This window comes from Haemaphysalis longicornis, unplaced genomic scaffold (assembly GCF_048455015.1).
Source record: "Haemaphysalis longicornis isolate Haplotype H1 unplaced genomic scaffold, Haemaphysalis longicornis Haplotype H1 scaffold_7, whole genome shotgun sequence".
NCBI classification, from domain to species: domain Eukaryota; kingdom Metazoa; phylum Arthropoda; class Arachnida; order Ixodida; family Ixodidae; genus Haemaphysalis; species Haemaphysalis longicornis.
This window is the reverse complement of record NW_027526422.1, coordinates 84,411,503-84,431,593: the sequence shown is the minus strand read 5'-3', so window position 1 is coordinate 84,431,593 and position 20,091 is coordinate 84,411,503. Positions and strand designations below refer to the sequence as shown.

Below are 20,091 nucleotides of genomic sequence, written 5' to 3'. Positions count from 1 at the left end.
ATTACACAGTTGCAGTGATGCTACCGGCTTAGGCCGATTTGGAGCAGCTTTTGGAGCAGACAAAAATGCATTTTGGAGCAGCAAAACCAGCTTTTGGAGCAGGTGTTGATAGAAGCAATTTTAAGACACGTATGGCATTCATGATAGATAATCGCTAAACGCACGGCCTTCAACGATAATAAAAAATTAAAAGAACCCAGAACCCAATTTTCATCAGTCTCCTGAAGAATGTCTGCATTGAACTTAGTGCAGTCGCCTGCACAAAAAAAAAAAAAAAAAAAAAAAAAAACAAGCTCTCATTTTTTACACAATAGCAGATTTACTATGAACAATCTGCAAATTGCTTGTCACAACGAACATGCTATGTAAAATCGAGCACTATTGGAAGGCTATCATGGGAGCGCTGACCAATAACATCAGTAGCGCCTTTGACTGCATAATTGAACATCACGAGCCTCCCCGTGTTGCACATACATCACTATTTAGCAGCGTCACCGCTGCCACCGTCAGGGTCTAAAACGGCAAGCCACCGATAGCAGCGCTTTTGTTTACAAAGGCAGCGGGCAGCCATTTCTGGCAACCAACATACAGCACCAGGCTGAATCTTGCCCTTTCACGACACGTTTGCTGCCAGCAACCAAAACGCCTCCGTTAATGACAAGGTAGCCCATTAAAATCCGAATGAAAAGTTGCCTGTGACGCTGGTGCACCGCCATTGAAGCAATAATCAACGGCAAATCAGCCATCGCTTTTGTACCTCTGCTACATGGGCACTTGCAATGGCCGTTAACGCAAATGGCAGTTGAATGCCCTCACAGCCATGGGGACTGAACGGTAGTGGCTGTGCTCACATGGCACTTCCCATGTTCACTTCTGTTTGGATGATTTATCATGTTATTCTTAAAATGCTACCTCGCGAACTCAAAAATTTTCTTCTCTAATTATTTTCTGCGCTGCATGTTACACAGCGTATTTCTTTCACTCGTCGCAACCGTTTTTTGTAACAGTACAGTGAGTACTGCATAGCTTTTAACCGAAACATACCGATTCATGGCGTTGCAAATGGCTGCGCTTGTTGTAGTTCCGATGTGGTGAAGAGCCCTACTTCACACTCCATCGCTTGAACTAACCGCAGCACCGCTGTCCTACCACAAGTTAAAATGTGTCAGCGACGGTGTCCACACGAAGCGTTTTTGTGGCAGCGCGCTCGCCTGCAGCGGGGACACGTTGCTTGGCGCAGCCATCTTGCCCATCTGCCGACTACCACTGACCTCCGTTGGCGCGGAGATTGCCGTTGGGTTTCCAACGGCGCTCGCGCTGCCATGCAACTCCGCCTAACTGCGTTTAAGGCCAACTGCCGTTCTCATAACGGCCGTTAAGGTGCTCGTGTATAACAAGGGTTCAAGTCTGCGCAAAAGAACCGCTCCGTCATTTGTTTGCAAACTGCTATCCCTAAAGGCGGTCATGAAATAAGATCCTCATCAACCTGCAGTGGCACACATACACGAAAAGCAAAATACAAGTAAAATGTAGGAATCTTTCAGCTTTGAAAACGCCATCGACAAGGCCTGTCAACGGGTTTCACACCCAATTGTGCGCAGAAACTTCAGCTGACGTTCACACAGCAAAACGGGCAGGCGCCTCGCAGGCGTTGTGAAATCCCTACCCCCTACCCCTAGACTTTGTTAATTCCCTGCGAGGCCACATGCGTGCATTTCACGTTCAATTTCCACGTATGTGAATTCTATGCCTCCATGAACTCTACGTGAAATCTAAGACGGGCGTCGTCATATGCGTGCCGTACTCGTGAAGCTCGACAACGTCAGGAGTCGTGAAATTGCCGTACTCGCTCGCTGGCGCGCGGCCCGAACTCTCTCACAGTTTCTGCCCTTGGATAATATTTTCTCCCCCCTGCACTTTTTAAATTCTCATCTGTTTACAGTAAAATCTCAATGCTACGAATCTCGCAGGACCGCGAAAAATATTGGTATCATCCGAAATTCGTACGAACAACACAGACCAAAAAACTAAGCACTACAACAAGTTTTCGTTTATTTCTTTTCTTACTTTCGCGTGAAGAAATCTGTGACGTTTTTCTGCTTTTTTTTAAACCTTCATGTCGCCGAGCGGTCCTTTCTGGACTTCCATCTCCTCACTTGCGGTGCCCAAGCCCGCTACAGGAGCGTTTTTTGCAAGCGATTCATGCGCGTCTGCGTTGTGCACGCGATATTTTCACGCCCGCGTCGGCGATTCGGCGCCCGTGATCAGAAAATTGCGCGCGACGCGCGTGGCAGTGGAAGGAGCCTGACGACGTGCGCCAATGGGAAGGCGTGCTCCTCATGACGGCGAGACAGCCGGCTGGCTCCGCCGGGGATGTTTAGGCTTAGCACCCCGACAGATATTTCATGGGTGCTTTCACTAGCACCGGGGATGACGTTTTATAGCACCGTTTTCGCTCACATTATTAGCTCATTTACCGCACAAGAAACTTCGTGTGTGTTTTGAGCGGCATTTTAAAGAGCGCTTAGAAGCGGTCTTCTGAGCGCCCCGCACCACTTCGCGACCGAAACCGCCGCCATGTTGCCGCGGCGGGTGGTTTCGCGGCGGCGTCAGCGTGCCTGTGGAGTGCGCGGCGCGTTCGTGAGCAGAAAACAGCGCGGCCGTTCCTGGAGAAAGAGCGACAAAGAGGACAGAGAGCCCGTTCGTCGCCGTAGCTTGCTCGCTCGGCATTCGGGCGCCTCGCCGACTCGTTCGTATCACCCGCCGGGCACCGCAGGTCCGTTCGTAAGAGCCGAAATTTTTCCCATTTCAAAGAATGCAATTTCGCCGGAACTTATCAGAAATTCATATCATCCTGAATCGTATCATCCAGATTCCACTATAACTACAATTCCTGCGTCCTCATCTCTTGCCTACTTTTCTTCCAGCACAACTCCGCCAGCACCCGGTCAACGCGTACGCTGTTGGGGCGCGTTGGCGAGCGAGTACGGCAATTTCACGACGCATATCGCGGCCCGAAGACCGCGAGGCGGACGGTCGCGATGGCGGCAGCCGGTCTCGCGAGCGCGCAATACATGCAAAGTGCACTGCATGGAATTAACAGTCTCGGGTGGCGGTGGGGAGATTTCACAACGCCTACGAGGCGCCAGCCGCGAAACGCATCATCGCCGTTATCGAAACAAGGGCCAGTTTGCCTTAAATTGGCTCGGATTGCGTCCTGAAAACAGGTTCACCGCCATGACGCTTTCAATGGGAAACCTCAAGTAGTTAGTTTCGTTTCTGAAAGTCGGCGTGCACCCTTCGGCGCAGGTTGGGCGCAGAATCGCCAAATTTAGAGGAAATGTAGCAGGATGTAGCAGCCAGAGCACTTGGGCGCAGTTTGGCGCAATTGGCGCAGCGGTAGCATCACTGCAGTTGGTGCTTTTGCATGTTTTTTTTCCCTTAATTTTTTCAGTTCGTGTTTCTTTTAGGTTCTTCTATTGTCGCTATCATCTAGCGAGGGCAGTGTATAAGATGCATTTTTTGCTTTTTGCAGCTTTATTCTGATGCGTTTAAATTTTTCAGTTTTCTAAAAGTTTCCTGCAGCCAAATATCTATGCTAACGCTATTATAACAATTACATCTGCTAACATCCCCAATAATGCACATTTGTGCAAATACAAGGCGTTACATGGTTGGGGCTCTGGCATGCTTAGCAAGGAAGGCCTACACATCAATTGAAATTTCTTGTGGCTAACGTAGGGGATGCATCCGTTGTGCGGGTGCATTCATTAGGCGAGTAAATACACTATTCAGAACACAGTCCACGAGACCTAGTGGAAATGGCAACACTAACTGCCAAACTCATCTAGAATTGAAATCTTCATGAATGTTAGTGAAGATGGCAGCATTTTACAGCCGGTTTTTGAAGGATGCAGAGTGAATTTGTCAAACCCTTAATTGCATCAGCTTTGTATTGTTCAATACTTATAACATACTATTTGAGTACTTGGCACTGCATTTCCATGCTTTAGTTCCTACCTATTTCACCATAATGTAGATTTTTAGTCTTTCCTGCACAGTTTCTACATGTTAAAAACATTCTTAATTCAATAAATTCAGCCCTGTTATCTCTTGAATACATTGCCGAGACAGACAACGCCACCAAGTTGGTATGAAATATGGTTCAAGTCACCTGGCGCCTTTGAACACCCTTTTCTCCTTCAAAAAATGCATGCAGATCAGCTGACAATGCTGCCTCTTAGGTAATTGCAACACTTTTGTGTGTTTCCTCAAAGAAACATGGGAATTTATTTCAAGCAATATCCTTTTCCCAGCTGGGTGAAAAAAAAAAAGAAAAGGACTGAAAAGAAAACTTAGTTTTCCTTTTACTTGACATTTACATTGAGGTGTGTAGAGAATGCGCCTGTTACACCAAAACCGACTATTTTATTTATATTTCATTATTCTTCGGTTTCTCTGAGCCCCGCATTTGGTACTTGGGAGAGTAGGTGCATCACTTCAAATGAGACAAAGGAGGCGTTAGTTACCAGTGTAGTCTTCAAGCACCACAGCTTCTCAAGGGGTGTAACTTTGGAGTCCAGCGATGCAAGCTCCACAATCTAGAAGGAAGGAGCAGAAAAGAACACTATGAAGTCGGCACAACTCTCAAAACACCGCGAAAGCTAGGACCACCAAGGAAAGGTGTTGAAGAAATGAGCAAAAAGGTAACCCGGGAAATTCAGTAGCACCTTGTTTCTGCTGCCACTATGTGCTTGTTTACAATGTTCACACTAGGCTGATTCGCAAAGTGTTCACTAGTAGCTTACCTATGCAAACAGCTGCAATTTTACTTACAGTGAAAGACCAATACAGTGAACCTGTGCACAAAGATAGCAAGGCAAAGCGAAGGGGAAATCTTCTATAGTATAACAGAACCATGAAAGGAAAAGGACATTTTCGGCAAAGAAAGTACAGTATTAGCTATTCAGCCCACTAAGTTGAATGCAATACAGAGGTTAGAATGTCACGATCAAACCTAACGAAATAATTAACCAAAATTCTGCTGCGTCGTCTAACAACGTCGCAACCAATAGCTAAGCTCTTGAATGAAGCAAGCAAAACGACAATGACGCAAAAAGTCACAAATTGTGCTCCAAGTGAGCTGGCTTAACAACACACTTTAGAATATTCAATGCACAAGCAGTGCTATTACAAATTGTAGCTCTCATATTCCGTTGAATTCTCAGTGCCTCTAAAAGGAGTGCAAACAGCATTTGCAAAGGTCCTGCTACGTTTTTTTGTTTGTCCAGTCTAGATTTTGTGGTCATCACAGAAAACCTTGCTGAATACAAGAGGAGGAAGTCAAGGAAACGAAAAATACAATAAATTATAGATCCGCCAGCAACAAAAAATGAAAAATGAGCACACATTCCTGCAAGGTCAAGCATGCAGCATGAAAAACTGCAGGGAGACGATGCAGGCAATCCGAGAGCTGTCATTCAATAACTTTCCACCATGTCTCGCCCCCTCATGCTGTGCACCTAATCACAAAGAACCAAAAAGGCTGACGAGCTGTGCTTGGGACATATCCAGACAAATCACTACATAAACTCGGTCTGTAAACATCTTGGATAATGTGTTCAACATGAGTTTTTTTCATTTCACTTTTCAGTGACTTGGAATTTCAACTACAGTTTAGACAAGATTAAGGACTTGGGCAGATGAGATCAAGAAGTTTGGGGGGATAAATTGGTCGCAGTTAGCACAGGACCGGGATAATTGGAGAATAATGGGAGAGGTCTTTGCCCTGCACTAGGCGTAGATAGTGCTGCTGATGATGGACTTGTCTCGTCATGCTCAATGCTTATGCACCCAAAATAGAATTTTTCGCGTTTTATGTTACTTTCTGCACTATTTTTATTTCACCACGTTCATCCTAAAAAGTACCTATATGCTTTTTCTAGTGCGTTGTTTGCTTTCAAAAACCACAAATGCCACAAAGGTGACTCATTAGGGGCATTTTTTTTTACCTGAACTGGTGCAGATTAGTGCAGTGTCGTGCAGACCAGTGCAAAGTTCTACTGGGGATATCAATTAGTAAAAAAAATGAACATATGCTGCACTGCTTGCACCAGTACAGCCAGTTCAGGTAAAAAAAATGCCTCTTTTGATTCCAACAGGTAAAAATACAGTTAAATACACCGAGAGAACCAGAATTGTAAAAATACAAACTGCTTAATGCAGAATCAAACCAAAAATTTAAGACAATCATACCTAAAAAAATGCCAGATGAAAATTCACCCTAAGCTGTGAAACAACAATGCTGCTTCAGTTTTTAAAGGAGCAAGTAATCTAAAAAGAGGCGATACTTGTAGGACACAAAGTTAAAAAAAAAGACTTACAAACAGTGCTGATACTGCGAACTCCACCAGAAAAAGAAAGGCAGTGCGAGATTTATTATTTTGTTTTTTTATAACAGAACGCAAAAATGTGCTGTGTGACGGTCCCTTCATCACCGTAACACCTGTTACTCCTCTTTTTGCCTTTGGAGCACAATACTTATCGCGTGCGTAGCAGCCCCTCCCCAAGAGAACAATGTTATCTCCCGTTATCTTCAGGGGGCACGAAAGAAAGAAAGAAAGAAAGAAAAGAAAAGAGAGTACTTGCCGATCGTGGCATGGGGCAGCAGAAGGATTCGCGGACCCCGAACTGGTCCGGACTGAAACCGGCCAGGTGAAGGTGGCGGAGCTTCTCAACAAGCTCCGTGTCTTCCTGACGGCAGAACTGCTTCACAGCACCAAACACTTTCTGGTGGACGACTCCCATCACGTAGCTGCATAGTACCCAAAAGAGGCATAGAAAACTTCTTTTTTCTTCCTTAATGATGGAAAGATTACTCGAACAATTTTTCAGCCAGCGAGTATTACTTATCAGCAACAGCTCCTGCACAATTCTACTGCTACAGTGGAGATGTATAAAGATATCCTGCGGCGGTGATCGATGTCCTTCAGTCTACGCACCGCATAGGCACAAAAAAACGTCCATCTCCAGTTTGTCGCAAAAGGTCTGTAGCTCCCAATCTAATCTAGGTATCTTGAAAGAAAAATCATTCTGAAATTGGCTGCTAAGACCACCGTTATGCTGAGTTTTATATACGGGTCGTAGTTAGTTGACAGTGAAGCTGCAAACATTACAGAATTCCCATCTACTGTCACAATACATGGCCATTTACGGAGGGAGCGTGATTACAGAAAGCAGCTGTGACTCGTTTTATCGAAACTATCCTGAAACAATTTATGTGACGATTGGCCGCTAAGAGGACAATCAGTATGCCGAGTTTCACTTACTTTTCACAACTGCGTAGTTTGTGGTGAAGATTCATGATTGGACTTGCGCAAAACAAACGGGGACGAGGAAGGAACGACAAGGACGAGCGCACCCAAGTCGTTTCCAACTAGGCCGGCTTGCTGTGTTGTGGTGAAGATGTAAATAATATGGAATTCCCAACTGCTGCAAATACATACACTTCTACAGGAGAGAAATGGACAGCTCCATGTTCGTCCACTAGAATAAAGCTTGGGCCGTTCCAAGTTTCATTCAGCTAATTAGCCAGGAAGTATGCTCCATCGCAAATTACAAGCAAACATGTTTTGTTTCATCCACTCCTTGTACAGCATCCAGCTTCACAGGTAATTTTTTTTCACAGAGTGGAAGGGGAGTGAATTTCTTTTCTTTCACTATGGGATTCGAGCAGTACTTGTCAGCAATCCCTCCCAGTAAATTCCCAGCTTATGTTTAGTACCAGGTTAGGAACACGCTGTTAAAATAAAAGAAAAAAATTGGGAAACAGCAAAGAGGGCAATGGGTGTGAACTAAATGCATGCTGAGCCTCACTGTACAACAAGAGCGATATTATTCACCTCTAACCTAATCATGCACACCTTAACTTTTGTTACTGTGGGAAAATGACCCATTTCTAGGGGTCCGAGAAAACATTCTTTTTCTGCTAAACATATTGGTTAGGAAATAATTGCAGCAACATAAAATGCAGATGATTTAATGCACTTTCCAACAACACCAGCTTTTAATATGTTTTCATAACTCATAGTTGCGAAAAAAAATATCAAGATCAAAATTTTTGTCAAGTTGTCGGAGAAAATGATAAAAAGGAGTTGTGTATAACAAACCACCAATAGTAAAAAAAGTTCCAAATATATATTTTGTACAAAAACATTTCAAAAGCACATCGTAGAAAAAAAGGTCGACTTGCGCAGCACAGTTTGCCAGATATTTTAAAAAATATTAACACGCATGGTGCCTGTGCTATGTGGTGAAGCTCAACCTCCATTTCAAAATGCGCAATTTGGGGTGGTTTCCTGGAAGATATTTGGCAGTTTAGCGGCACCAATTTGTACCCACATGATGTTAAAAACATCTTGTCAATGACTGACTTTGCATTTACAGCCAGCACAGTATTCAGGATGAGCACGCGATACAGAAAAATCTGCAGAGTTCTAAGGAACAGCACTAGAACTGCGGAGATATCCTCGTATGGAAACAAAGCTGGCAGCGAACAGCTGGCGGTGAGAGCAAGGCCAGTTTGAAGCGCTCTCCTTGTCGGAACTGATATCTTTTGACTTGCATCAGAAGTTCTTATCACAAAAATCGGGTTAGGGTGGGTTGAAATCAGGAGTGGAATTCTCTTTTCGAGGATCAGTAGCGGCTGCTGAAGGCGCCGTGGCAGAAAGGCTTGAAGTTGGGTAACGGCGTAGTAGCGCCAAATATGAATTTCGCAATGCAGAAACGAAACCAAAACTGTTGTAAACTGTTTGCAAATGGTCCTGTGGTAAGTAGAACTATAATACGACCTAGAACAATGTACGCAAAGGCAATCAAACAGTCTAAGACCATGAAATAACTTTTCAAACAGGCACTGCTTGATACTTTCAGCCAATTTCAGTGATTAGTGCAAACCTGATGATTGAAAATCATCTTCTGATTCACCCTTTGTGCCCTGATAACAAAAAACCAAATGCTGATGCAGAGTAATTAAGAGCGGCACGCCTTCTTTTTTGGTAGCAGTGACACGCGATGATCACGCCCATTTTCCACACCAAGGTCACGCAAACGCGTGTCAAAAATCATGTTTTTGTTGAAAAAATGAAAACAAGGATGATTTCGAAACGGCATTTTCTGATCTAACCTCAAATAGCTTTACTTGTTCCAGAAACGCCTGAAACGCTATAAAAAGGGGCTCCCAAGGCATCGTTCAAATTGAACAATTTTGAATGGCATAAAAAAACCAGAGTCCTTTCTGGTCATGCAACTTCGCCATCACGCTATGGGAGAGCTTCGTACGCTGCTGCGCCGCGGCGCTGGTGTTGATCGGAGGACAGCCGGGGGCGTGGTCAGAGCGCGTTTGGCAGGGAACGGACCACGGAGGAAGATAAAACAGATGCTCGCCGCCTTATCAGCAGTGCGCTTTCGCTTTCTGTGTCGTGGGCCACTCAAATGGACTTATCATTATGTGAGTGGCGAAAGAATTTGGTGCGAATGGGCGTGCTGCTACTGCGTTCCTGCCTGCCGATCTGGCTACACAGCAGCGGTAGCCGCCCGATGCCCTCCGATCTGCGGTAGCGCCACTCACAGTAGCCTTTGTCCCCGTACGAAACTTGGCCGGGAGTTTCATGACCAGAGAAGCATTGAAGGACTCTGATAAAACTCACAACGATCGGCGGTAGTTACTGTTCTTGTGTAGTTAGATCAAACAGACTACCAAGTCAAATACACCATTTCTTTTCACTTATTTTTTGTACAGTTTAATTGCAGCATGTTTGGTAAAATGTGGCAAAATTTGTAGCAGTTTTCGTGACAGAGCCATGGTACTGCAATGCATGCTGCTTTTGGGCACGTACAGCTAGCACAGCATGGTACACTTCAAAAATGCAGCCTTACCTTTCTGCTGCAAGGGTTATCCTCTGAAACTCCGCACCATAGCTGGACACAGGTGGCACTTGAGCCTTTTGAAATGCCTGGCGAATAGACAAACAGAAGAAACAGTGCCAGCTGCAGGAAACATTCCAAATGCCGACGGTGAATGGACACCGCAGTGAAGGAGCTGAATTTAGATAAACCCGGTGTTTTCAAGCTGCGAGAAATTTCAAGGCCTTTCCCGTGTATATTTGCAGTTTGCCATTAAAACACTAAGACATTGCATTAAAACATTTGCCATTAAAACTGCTTAGAACTATTTACGTCCATGTGTGTCAATTGTAGATTTGAGTTCTTTTATTAATAAAAACTTTATCTCAAAATACGGGGGAGAGCATAGTTAAACTCAAGAAAATCCGGTTAGTAACCACAGACCTCACACATACGTGCACAAGTATCCATAGAAAGAAAGAATTTTAACCTGCCACTCTGGTAAGCTGTGAGAATTAAGCACCAAAGGACAAGTTCTCCTAAAAAATCAATGCTCCATTCCAGAGGTTGCAGCATGTCACAAATCTGCCACGCAATCCAAAGATTTGAACACTAAGGAAGTGACCAAATTAACGAAAACTCAGACATCTGATGAGTTGTCACCACACACATATACCAACAGACTATGGAGATTCAGATAATGGGGATCAAATTATGGGGTTTAACGCGCCGAAACTACGCCTGGGCTGTGAGGTGTGCCAAAGTGGGCGACTGGATTCATTTCGATCACCTGGGGATCTTTAACGTGCGCCGAAAATTTAATAATCAGGGTTGTTTTCGCTTTTAGTCTCCACCAGGAAAGCAGCCACTGTGGCCAATATCGAACCCACATCCTTGGGCTCAGCAGCCCAATGCCTTGGCCACTGAGGCGCCACGGTGGATGCACTCACATCCACAGCCCAAAAGACAATCTCGCGGAGTTTCTCGGCAGTGTCGTGCAAGTAAGCCGGAAGGATCATGTAGGTGCCACAAAAGTTCTCCAGCTTCTTGTCCAGTTCCTCCAGAAGCGGGCCGCGCTCGGGGCAATCTCTCAGGTATGCCAGGGCTCTGAAACAAGAAAGTGCAAGAGCGTACACGCTGCTGCATGCCAAGACATTTGGAACTCGTGTGTGTCAGTTTTAGAAACTGACCATGGCAAGTTGCTATCAACCTAGGCACGAAGCTATTAGTGCAAAGATTCTTGGCGGGCTATAGATACTAGTGTGGAATTGGCATGGGTTAACGACGCATTTTAAGCCAGTAGATCTTGCGATTACATCTTTCCCTGGTCTCTCTCATTCAAGCAAAAGTTCCGCAGGCAATGCGCTAGCTCTTGCATAAAAATTTCCATCTACTGTGCAATAGCAGTGTGCAGACCACTGTAGATATTTTTACACCAGACGTCCCTGGTCATGCAAGTCCCCTCACGGGTTTTATCTAGAATTTCGATTTCGGGGGGGGGGGGGGGGGGGGGGGGGGGGGGGGGGGGGAGAGGGAGGGGGGGGGGGTGTATCAATTCTTGGCACCCAATGACAATGCTTTGACAGATAGCACTGTGCACTTGTCTGGAGGTCGGCAACCTACTAATCTTAGTTACGCCATAACTGAGTTACGGACCCATGTTCCCGTAACCGAGTTTCAAGTGCATGGGTTTGTGCCAGTGCAATGATAGAGTAGAAGAATTATCATAAGCGAAAAACAAAAATGCCTGTGTATCAAGGTTCCAATGCACATTAAAGATTCAGTGCACCAGATTCCATTTTTTCAAAAGGTGCCAAATGCAGTCAATTAAAATGACAGAGTTTAAATACACAATAAGTGGACGTGAGACAAATTTCGACAATTTCTTTTCTACAAGTAGTTAAGTGATACACAGAGCACAGATAAGGAAGCATTCCTTTCTGAAGTAATGCAAAGCATCTTCATGTCAAATTCCCATAGCCACACTACAAGTTCCCTTCACTGTAACGTAAGTGTAACGAACTCGCAGACTAATCAAGGATGCTAGAACTTATTGAGTGCACAATGTGGACTCACTCTTTATAGGAGAGACATTTCTCTAAGTCTGCAGCGCTGAGGGTATTGTTACTGGTGTCCTGCAAAAAAAAAAAAAAAAGAGAGAAAATCAGACAAGACGAACGTTTGTGCAGAGAACAAAAAATGTTCGTAATTCTTCTTTACTACGAACGACAAAGCTTGAAAAAAAAAAAAGTGCACTCACCACATCGGAATCTACTGGAGCCCCCTCAATAGGCCGGCTTATAGTAAGAATCTTCAGGCGCTCGAACTTCTAAAAAAAAAAAAAAAAAAAAAGGCACGACACAGTGCTCAAGCTTTTTTATTGCACCAAAATACCCCACTACAACAAAAATGAGTTCCGACATCAGCATTAAAAGCACACACTCTGGATCCCAGCAAGCCTACATTGTCCGCTCGTCTTGATGAATTGAACAAATTATCTGTATTTGTTTCAGACGTCATGGATCCAGACCAACTATTGCTTATAACCATATGTGCATGCATATAAAAATACATGTTCTCATTTCTCGTTTTCTATTTTAACTTACCGCCCACAAATATGTTGGTGTTCTCACATGAGTTACCAAGAGGGTGACCTCACAAGATTCAAATTTTTTAGATAACCTCTTCAATTTTTTTTATTTCTCTACTGGTGACTGATTGATTGATTGTGGGGTTTAAAGCGCCGACGCAATGCGGGCGATGCGGCACGCCGTAGTGGAGGGCTCCGGATTAATTTTGACCGCCTCGGGATCCTTAACGTGCGCCGAAATCTCGTACACACGGCCGTTTTTGCTTTTTGCCACTATCAGAAAAGCGGCCACCGTGGCCAGGAGTCATACCTGCATTCCTACACTTCACTGTTAGTTGCTTTTAGGGGCGTTATAATTTGCAAGCCTCCTAGCAGCCACCAAAAAACTTTTTTCTGACTACAAAAACCATATTTTAAAGACGGTGAAATTTACATAAATAAGTGCAGAAGAAGCACTATGACAACAATACCTATAAGAAGACTAATATTTGTTTTAAATGTGCAAATGCAATGGCCATTAAGACAGACTTCCATAAAACTGCTACGAAAATGAAAACCTGGGTCATGTAACAAATTTTTGTGTCAATGGGTTCATGAATTTGCAAGTACAAGGGACATAATTCTCTTTTCTTTTTGTTACACCATTAGACAGATCACACAATAAATGCATTTCACATTTACAGAAGCAGCTTCAACCCCCTCCCCCCCCTTTTCTTTTCAAGAACTGTAAATGGTGGGAAGCTGATTATCCAAGAAGCTACTAACAAGTTATTGGCACCATTTGCTGCTAGCTTAGTAAACAAAAGTGTTCTTTTTGCCTCCAGCTACCAATTTCTAAAATCTCGTGAAACACTGTTTTTTTTTTTTTCTTTACAAGTTTTCCTAGCTGGCAGGTTCACTATTTTATCATCGCTTCGCCCTAGAAGACGACAGTCTCAATAAATAAATCAATAAAATGACACATGGCACAGAATTTTACATGCTTCAGAAACAAAAAAATGCAAAACCAAGACTTCTTGTCACAAAAATGTTGATTACACATTCTTGATTAAAACAGACGCATTCCACGCAAGCTATGCGACGCTGATAGAATTTGCACTTCTTTTATATTTCAGGGCGAAACCAGACCTGAAGCTGCATAAAGAAAGGCTATAAAACTAAGAAGCCACACGGCCGTGACTAAGGCAACATGAACTTGAGAAACGTGCAACCGAAAAGACGTTCGCATAACTTTGCGCTGACAAAGGCGACATTCCTTTCTTCCTCCCAAGGCAGGCAAGAGCAGCTGTTGCACTGGACAAAAATGCGCTGCGGCGGAAGGAAGCATTCTAGAGTTTGCACCGGCCACACAAATAGGCCATCAATCAAAACCGAAATACCACAGGCCCTACAAAGCAGAATGGAATGCTGGCCTTAGTCCTTGACCAGTTACACTTAATGCAGCAACGCCAGAGAATGCTGGTTCACATGCTTTCATTTTTTTGTCCCACATAACGACATTTTTTTTACCTGGAACTCAAAAACAGCCAGAACTCTGGTCATAGCCTGAAATTCGTTCATATCTATTACATAAAAACCGTAAAATGGGTTAGCAAGCTGTTTTCATCAATTGTTAAACTAATGTTTGCTGTTTTCATCAATTGTTAAACTAATGTTTAACAATACGATGAAAGAATTTTGGGCAACTGAATGCCTTTCAAACCCATAGCTGAGCTATCTTTTATGATTTGGTGTACATCAAGTTCAAGCTAGCAGCCAAGCTTTGGGAACACTGCCCAGCCAACAAGCCATTCACACATACATACACCCAAAAATGGAAAACCATGCACGCTTGAATTCAGACTAGTTATTCTCAAATTGCATAGTCAGATTGCCCTTGACATATCACATGCTTCGATAACAAGTAAATCCCAATTACCACAAACTTATTTATACTTCCCCCTCTCACCTTACGCAAGCTAACCCCCCTTTTCAACTTGGAAGGAAAAAGTTCCACCTGGATTTTCTCACGCAACTTGTCAACAAACAAACGGCCATTGACGTCACACCGTATCTATCCCCTTTAATGACACGACCAATGCGTCATCACCCCCTTCATTCACTAACACCCTATTTCGCTAGAACTGACACATTTAAGTTCTCCTTCTTTCCTCGTACAATAGCTGATTGGAATTCTCTTACAGACCCCATATCTCGTTCGAAATGATGTTCGTTGCTAAATTTGTTCAACTGTGTTCATGTTCGCATTGTATTCCTTGCTTTGAATACTATGTAAATACCCACCTTGCATGGACCTTCAATGGTCCGCAGTATGTAATAAATAAATAAATGAATAAAATAAATATATTTATAGAAACTGTACAACCTACACAGACTGGCAGTGTTCTACAAATAAAGTGGTCGAAACAGAAATTAAAGACAATTGTTCTGACAAAACAGAAGTAGGCGACGGCAGGGCACAATCAACCAGCTGCAAAAAAAAAAAAAAATGCTTTCATACAGTCGAACATACCCTGTTGTAGCAAAGCTCCTCACCAAGGATCTCAATGATGAACTCATCTTCGAAACCTGAAGAGCAATGCGAGCAAATAAACAAAGCATATGGTTTTACAACAATATCGCACAAAAACATTCGTGGCTATTGCTAGGAGCTGCCTCACACGGATAACCTGAAAAGCTAGAGCAGGTGTATTTTTGTGCCCTACAAAGGAGATTTTACTTTCAGAATAACTTCTACGTGACAGCAAAAAAAAAAAAAAAAAAATCTTTTAAAAGTTGCCCCACTTAATGTGATTTTTTTTTTCATTTAATCTTCATCAGATATAGACTGCACCTGCTGTAGGCAGGAATCAAACCCTGGAGCATGTGCTTGGTGTAGGAATGCCTCAGAATGCAAGCCCTCCTGAAAAACCTCTAGAATGTCACAAAGCTCACTTTTTTCTGAGAATAACTAGGGGAAGATACACTTAGGTTAGCCGATGGTACACAATCTTGTCACTGTTTAAAAAAAGATCCTCAAAAAAAAAAAAAAAAACGAAATACCCTGTGCAACTTGTTCACCGAGTTCACACTTTTCTTCAAGCTATGCGGTACCCCCCACCCGTTCTTTTTTTATAGCTAGTTCAGGTTCTCTTGGAACAAACTGATTCAATTCAGCCGTACGACAATAGGGACAAACACAGTCCCTAGCTGATATAATCCCTACTGTTTTGTAGAAACATTCCTAGGAATACCAAAATAAACATATCTGGATGACAGCAGTTCTTCATTGAAATAACCTCCAGCCTAAGAGTTAGCTTAATAATGAGGAGAGTTCATCGCTTAACCAGAAATTATCCGACACATGAAACAAATTTCTCATAACAACTAATACGTAGGACACTTAACTGGGACCTGTTGCTTCGTGCAAATGTTCGGTCCCCGCTGAAATTATTCCATCACACCCTGCCTCAAATGCTGGCATTGCAAGTTTCTCCATGAGTTTATCGTGTGAAGCCCTAGCTTAGCCACTTCCCCACATCTCGGCCACTCCCCTATATTTTTCAAGACGCATTCTAATGAGACGTAAGATGAAACGCAACAATAAATACGCACCTGAGATTGCCTTGATCTGTGTCCCATCCACCTCCACACTTTTTTGTAGGTTCTTCCCGCCACATATGAACTGCCTATAAGGACAGCAAGGGATATATAAGGTGTCTTCGATTTTACTGCACTCGCTGCACTCATTCAGGTAGTGCAGCACTCGTCTCTTCGATTTTCGAGTGCAGCGCGCGGCGCCTGCACTTTTCTCTTCGATTTACCGACGGTGCAGAGAGTGCAGGATGAGTTCACGCTTTCCCTGCACCTCCCAGGGAGGAGGTGCAGAAGCAGACGACAAAAGTGCAGGACCGGTTCTGCAGTGGCGGCGCCTGCGCTGAACTGGCTGAACTCATCCTGAACTCGTGCAGAAAGTGCAGGCCAAATCGAAGAGACCTATATACTCAATCCACATTATAAAATACGTTGCTATTGAATGCTAATACAGACATTTTTTGAAGAAATTTAAACGAAAAAATAAACTTCTCAGCATTTTCCTTACCCCTTGAAGAGTGGCGATGGCCGCAGAATATGAGTATCTATCGGGATTGTATATGGGAAAAAAATGCGCAGAATTAATCATATTTACTCTGCATTCAGATCGCGATCATACAATGCACAACTGCACTTCAATGCCGAGCTCGCTATGCCATGTTAAGAAACACGCAAGGTCATGTGTTTCAGTAATTGAACCGTATCTTAGATCTAGTTCCTAGAAGACAAGGTCAGGTTAATTGCCGGAAGCGTAAGCACTGACGTAAGCCAGTCCTTCCGCCTTTGATGACCTTAAACGCTCCCATACATAAATAAACAAAGAAAAAAGAAAGGTCGGCGAAATCCCACGCTTCGTAAGAAAAAAACAATGTAACCGACGACGATCGACAGAATGAGGCAGGTAATTGCAAACGATATTTCGATGAACTCACCGACAAATCTTGTGCTGATTTTAACCCCCTTCAGGGATTTCGCTTGCGGTATGCAAATAAGCCAGCAATTTTCTTGAGCTTCTTCGTATTTCGGTCGGTAGGTCGTCTTGTGAGGAAAATGAGAGAAAAATAGAGCAGGGGGCGGTATACATGTGGACAACTGCGGAGGGCTGCGAACAAGTTTAGGCTGCCATACCTGAAAGTCCAAATATTTGGCTAAACACACGAGCGCGGAATGCGCCGTGACAGTCAACACGGGGAAGTGTTACCGTAAAACCGAAATTAGAGCCAGAAATGGAGTAGTTTCAGCTCGAGGCACCGCGAAAACGACGCGCTCTTGTCGTACTCACCTGCAACAGCTTGTAGAAGGGGTTGGAATCCAAGTCTTCAGCGGACATCTTTCTGCGGAGCGGTGCTAGACTGCGAGCGTGGGCGAAATTCGGCTGCAGACGACGTCCGCATGTGCGGCAGGAGGTTTGCGTCAGATGTAGGCAACACGGAATCCGGTCGCTTGATGTCGAACGCGTCAGTCAGGCCGACGATCGCATGTGCTGATAACGTTGTTAATCATCGAAATGGAAGCTCCTCGATGGCGTGACTTGTAGATTTGTTGCGGGCATACAGACGACAACAAAGCTTACCACACGCTGAAGTTTCTCGGAAAGACAACAGACATTCGGACGGAAACAATCTACACGCTCCACAAAGTATCAACAAGTGCGTCGACTGCTGTACGAGAATAAATGCATGCGTCAATGGAGGAGGAAGGGACCAGGCGGCGCTGACTACTTTTTCAGAGTTCGCGTTCTTGCCACAACGATCGCCACAATCGTTCATGGCCAATAGCGGGACTTTTGAATCGCACTCTCGGCTAAAATCACGTTCTGGTCACGATCAATCACTCGACCTGAGGAGGTTAGGTTTAGAGCTGGTTGAACGGTAAAAAAATACCCGCATACGTAAGCTGTAGTGAAGGGGAGAAAAACTGTAGGCGGGGCCGCGCTCTGCGAGGGCGCCAGCAGTAGCGTCGCAAAGGGGGGGGGGGGGGGGGGGGGGGGGGGGGGCCGGGCCCATTGGTTGCACCAGAGTCCTTGAATGGTTGCACTAACCAACCAATTCGCGATCGAAGCAATCGCGAAGGATCTGAAATCGGCTGTTGATAGCTCGTACTTTTTAAGCCGTTGGCTTTCGTTCATTGTGCCCAGCGACGCAGTCAGTGCAAGGCGATTGCACGGAGATGGCGATATATGGAAGGGGCGTATCCCATGCAGCCCCATGCAATTAAGCTAAAAAAACAACGGACGAGTAGCTTGTCGAATAAATTATGCAATAAATTATGCAACAGTCATGTAGGCATTTATTGTATTTATCTAACTGTTAATCAGGTAAATCTACGTTTTTTTTTTATTTCATTCTCCTGTAAGTAAGTTTTCTGTGTTGCGCACATAAATGAAGCGGATAGCCTTGTGCTCTTTTTTTTTCTATTTTACCATGGTTTTCGTGGGGGGTGGGGGGGGGTGAAAACTTTATTCGTCCAAAGCTGTTAAGAAAGAGGCGCCGGCTGGGAGCACCGGCGCACTACAGTCCCCTAGTCTACGGCCAGGAGCCCGTGGGCGGCGAGTTCGGCCAGCTGGATTACACACTCTTGCACTTGTGGGTCGGAGCTGAGCAGCGTAGCCTCCCATTGCTCTACCGTGGTAAGGGGCAGGGACATAGTAGCATGGAGAGGGGGTTTGGAGGGGCACGCGCCCACTATGTGGTGGAGGGAAGCGAAAGGCGCGCCGCACCATGTGCACGTGTGGCAGTATCGCGTGGGGAAGTGGAGGTGGCACAATGTGTTGATGAAGTAGTAGTTTTTAGCTGCTTTCAATTTAGGTGTAAGCTTGTTTCGGTACACTTTAAATTCTCTGAGTATCTCGGGATCCCTTGTTTTTATAAAATTTGCATACAACTTGTTTTTATATCTAACCATTTTTAATAGTTCAGAGGTAAGCCATGGCTTTCGAGCTTTTTTAGGTTTCTGAGCGGTGCATTTTAATTTTCTGAGCGGAGCATTCCCCATTTGTTCCTTCCGCATTTCGGTGTGTGTGTTTTTTTTTTCGTCCACGCTGTTCACACTCCTCATCGGTATAGAATTATTAAAAACAAAATGGGAAAATTAGATAATAAAACGAAATGAGGTTTGCGCGCAGGCTATCTTTCCTTTTAGTTTTGATTTTGCCGGCGGCGTATAACCTCCCCCCCTCCCCCCAAAAAAGAAAATATTTCTGCCTGCGCCACTGGTGGACACGGGTGCAAAAACTAGGGGAAATTTTCACACTTACTAAGCGTTAGTGGCTCTGCGTCAGAGCCCACGGGCGCATGAGAGAAGGGGGGGGGGGGGGGGACGAAAGACGGAAACAACTCTAGCTGTCAACAAATAATGACGACCTACAATTGTTTTTTTTTTTTTTGTGGATACGCTACGCATCAAACATACGTAGCTTCGAAGTATGTTCTTAACACTAAAATTAGCCATTCCGCAATTTAAGCGGGGAAAAAATGAAGAAAACGATCGGAGAATTATGTGAGACACGACGTCATCTCAAAGTGTTTATATTTTTAATTTGTGTAAATTCCTTCTTTTGGCTTGTTTACTCTTTCTTCTTTGGTTGCTTTTTCCTCCTTCCGTACTTTCTCTTTCCATTTTTCCGGTTTACGTGGCGCACCTCTCCCTCACCTGCGGACACTTGATCGGGTGTGTAGGCGTCCCCTCTTATCGTAGTTACGTCACTAGGTCATGATATCCTCCGTGTGCTGGTCATGCGTAAAAACAACTCCCTTGCGTAAGGGCGCGTGATTGTAGGGCGTCTGTTTTCGCAACCGAAGCCGAGTTTGTTGTCGGACAGCTGCAATTCGCTCAACGGTATCCGATATGCCCGGGTGGGAGCGTTCTCTCACACGTTCATTCGCCAAAGCGTGGGCGGCCTCGTTGTCAACACAGCCTGCTGTTCCCGCGACCCAGCCCACGTGGGGTGCATCACGAGCCCCCCGCGATTAGAAGCCCCGTCGCTAAATCCCCGCGTTTGAAAATTTCTTGCGAGTAGAGAAGTA

The 20,091-nt window shown here is 44.5% G+C and overlaps 1 protein-coding gene across 1 annotated transcript in view; it reads right to left on the bottom strand.

Moving 5' to 3' along the window:
• Nucleotides 1–17,779, bottom strand: part of LOC144146027 (ankyrin repeat domain-containing protein 27-like) — a 30,310-nt gene extending 12,531 nt beyond the window's left edge. Inside the window, exons 1-11 of the mRNA XM_077677942.1 lie at nucleotides 17,349–17,779; nucleotides 16,999–17,104; nucleotides 16,575–16,611; nucleotides 16,088–16,161; nucleotides 15,006–15,061; nucleotides 12,164–12,232; nucleotides 11,980–12,038; nucleotides 10,854–11,010; nucleotides 9,937–10,013; nucleotides 6,649–6,814; nucleotides 4,530–4,601 (exon numbers count right to left, since the gene is read on the bottom strand). Coding sequence (XP_077534068.1) covers nucleotides 4,530–4,601; nucleotides 6,649–6,814; nucleotides 9,937–10,013; nucleotides 10,854–11,010; nucleotides 11,980–12,038; nucleotides 12,164–12,232; nucleotides 15,006–15,061; nucleotides 16,088–16,161; nucleotides 16,575–16,611; nucleotides 16,999–17,104; nucleotides 17,349–17,396 — 921 coding nt within the window. The 5' untranslated portion in view covers nucleotides 17,397–17,779. The remainder of the gene's footprint in view (nucleotides 1–4,529; nucleotides 4,602–6,648; nucleotides 6,815–9,936; nucleotides 10,014–10,853; nucleotides 11,011–11,979; nucleotides 12,039–12,163; nucleotides 12,233–15,005; nucleotides 15,062–16,087; nucleotides 16,162–16,574; nucleotides 16,612–16,998; nucleotides 17,105–17,348) is intronic.
• Between the last annotated feature and the right edge of the window lie 2,312 nt (nucleotides 17,780–20,091).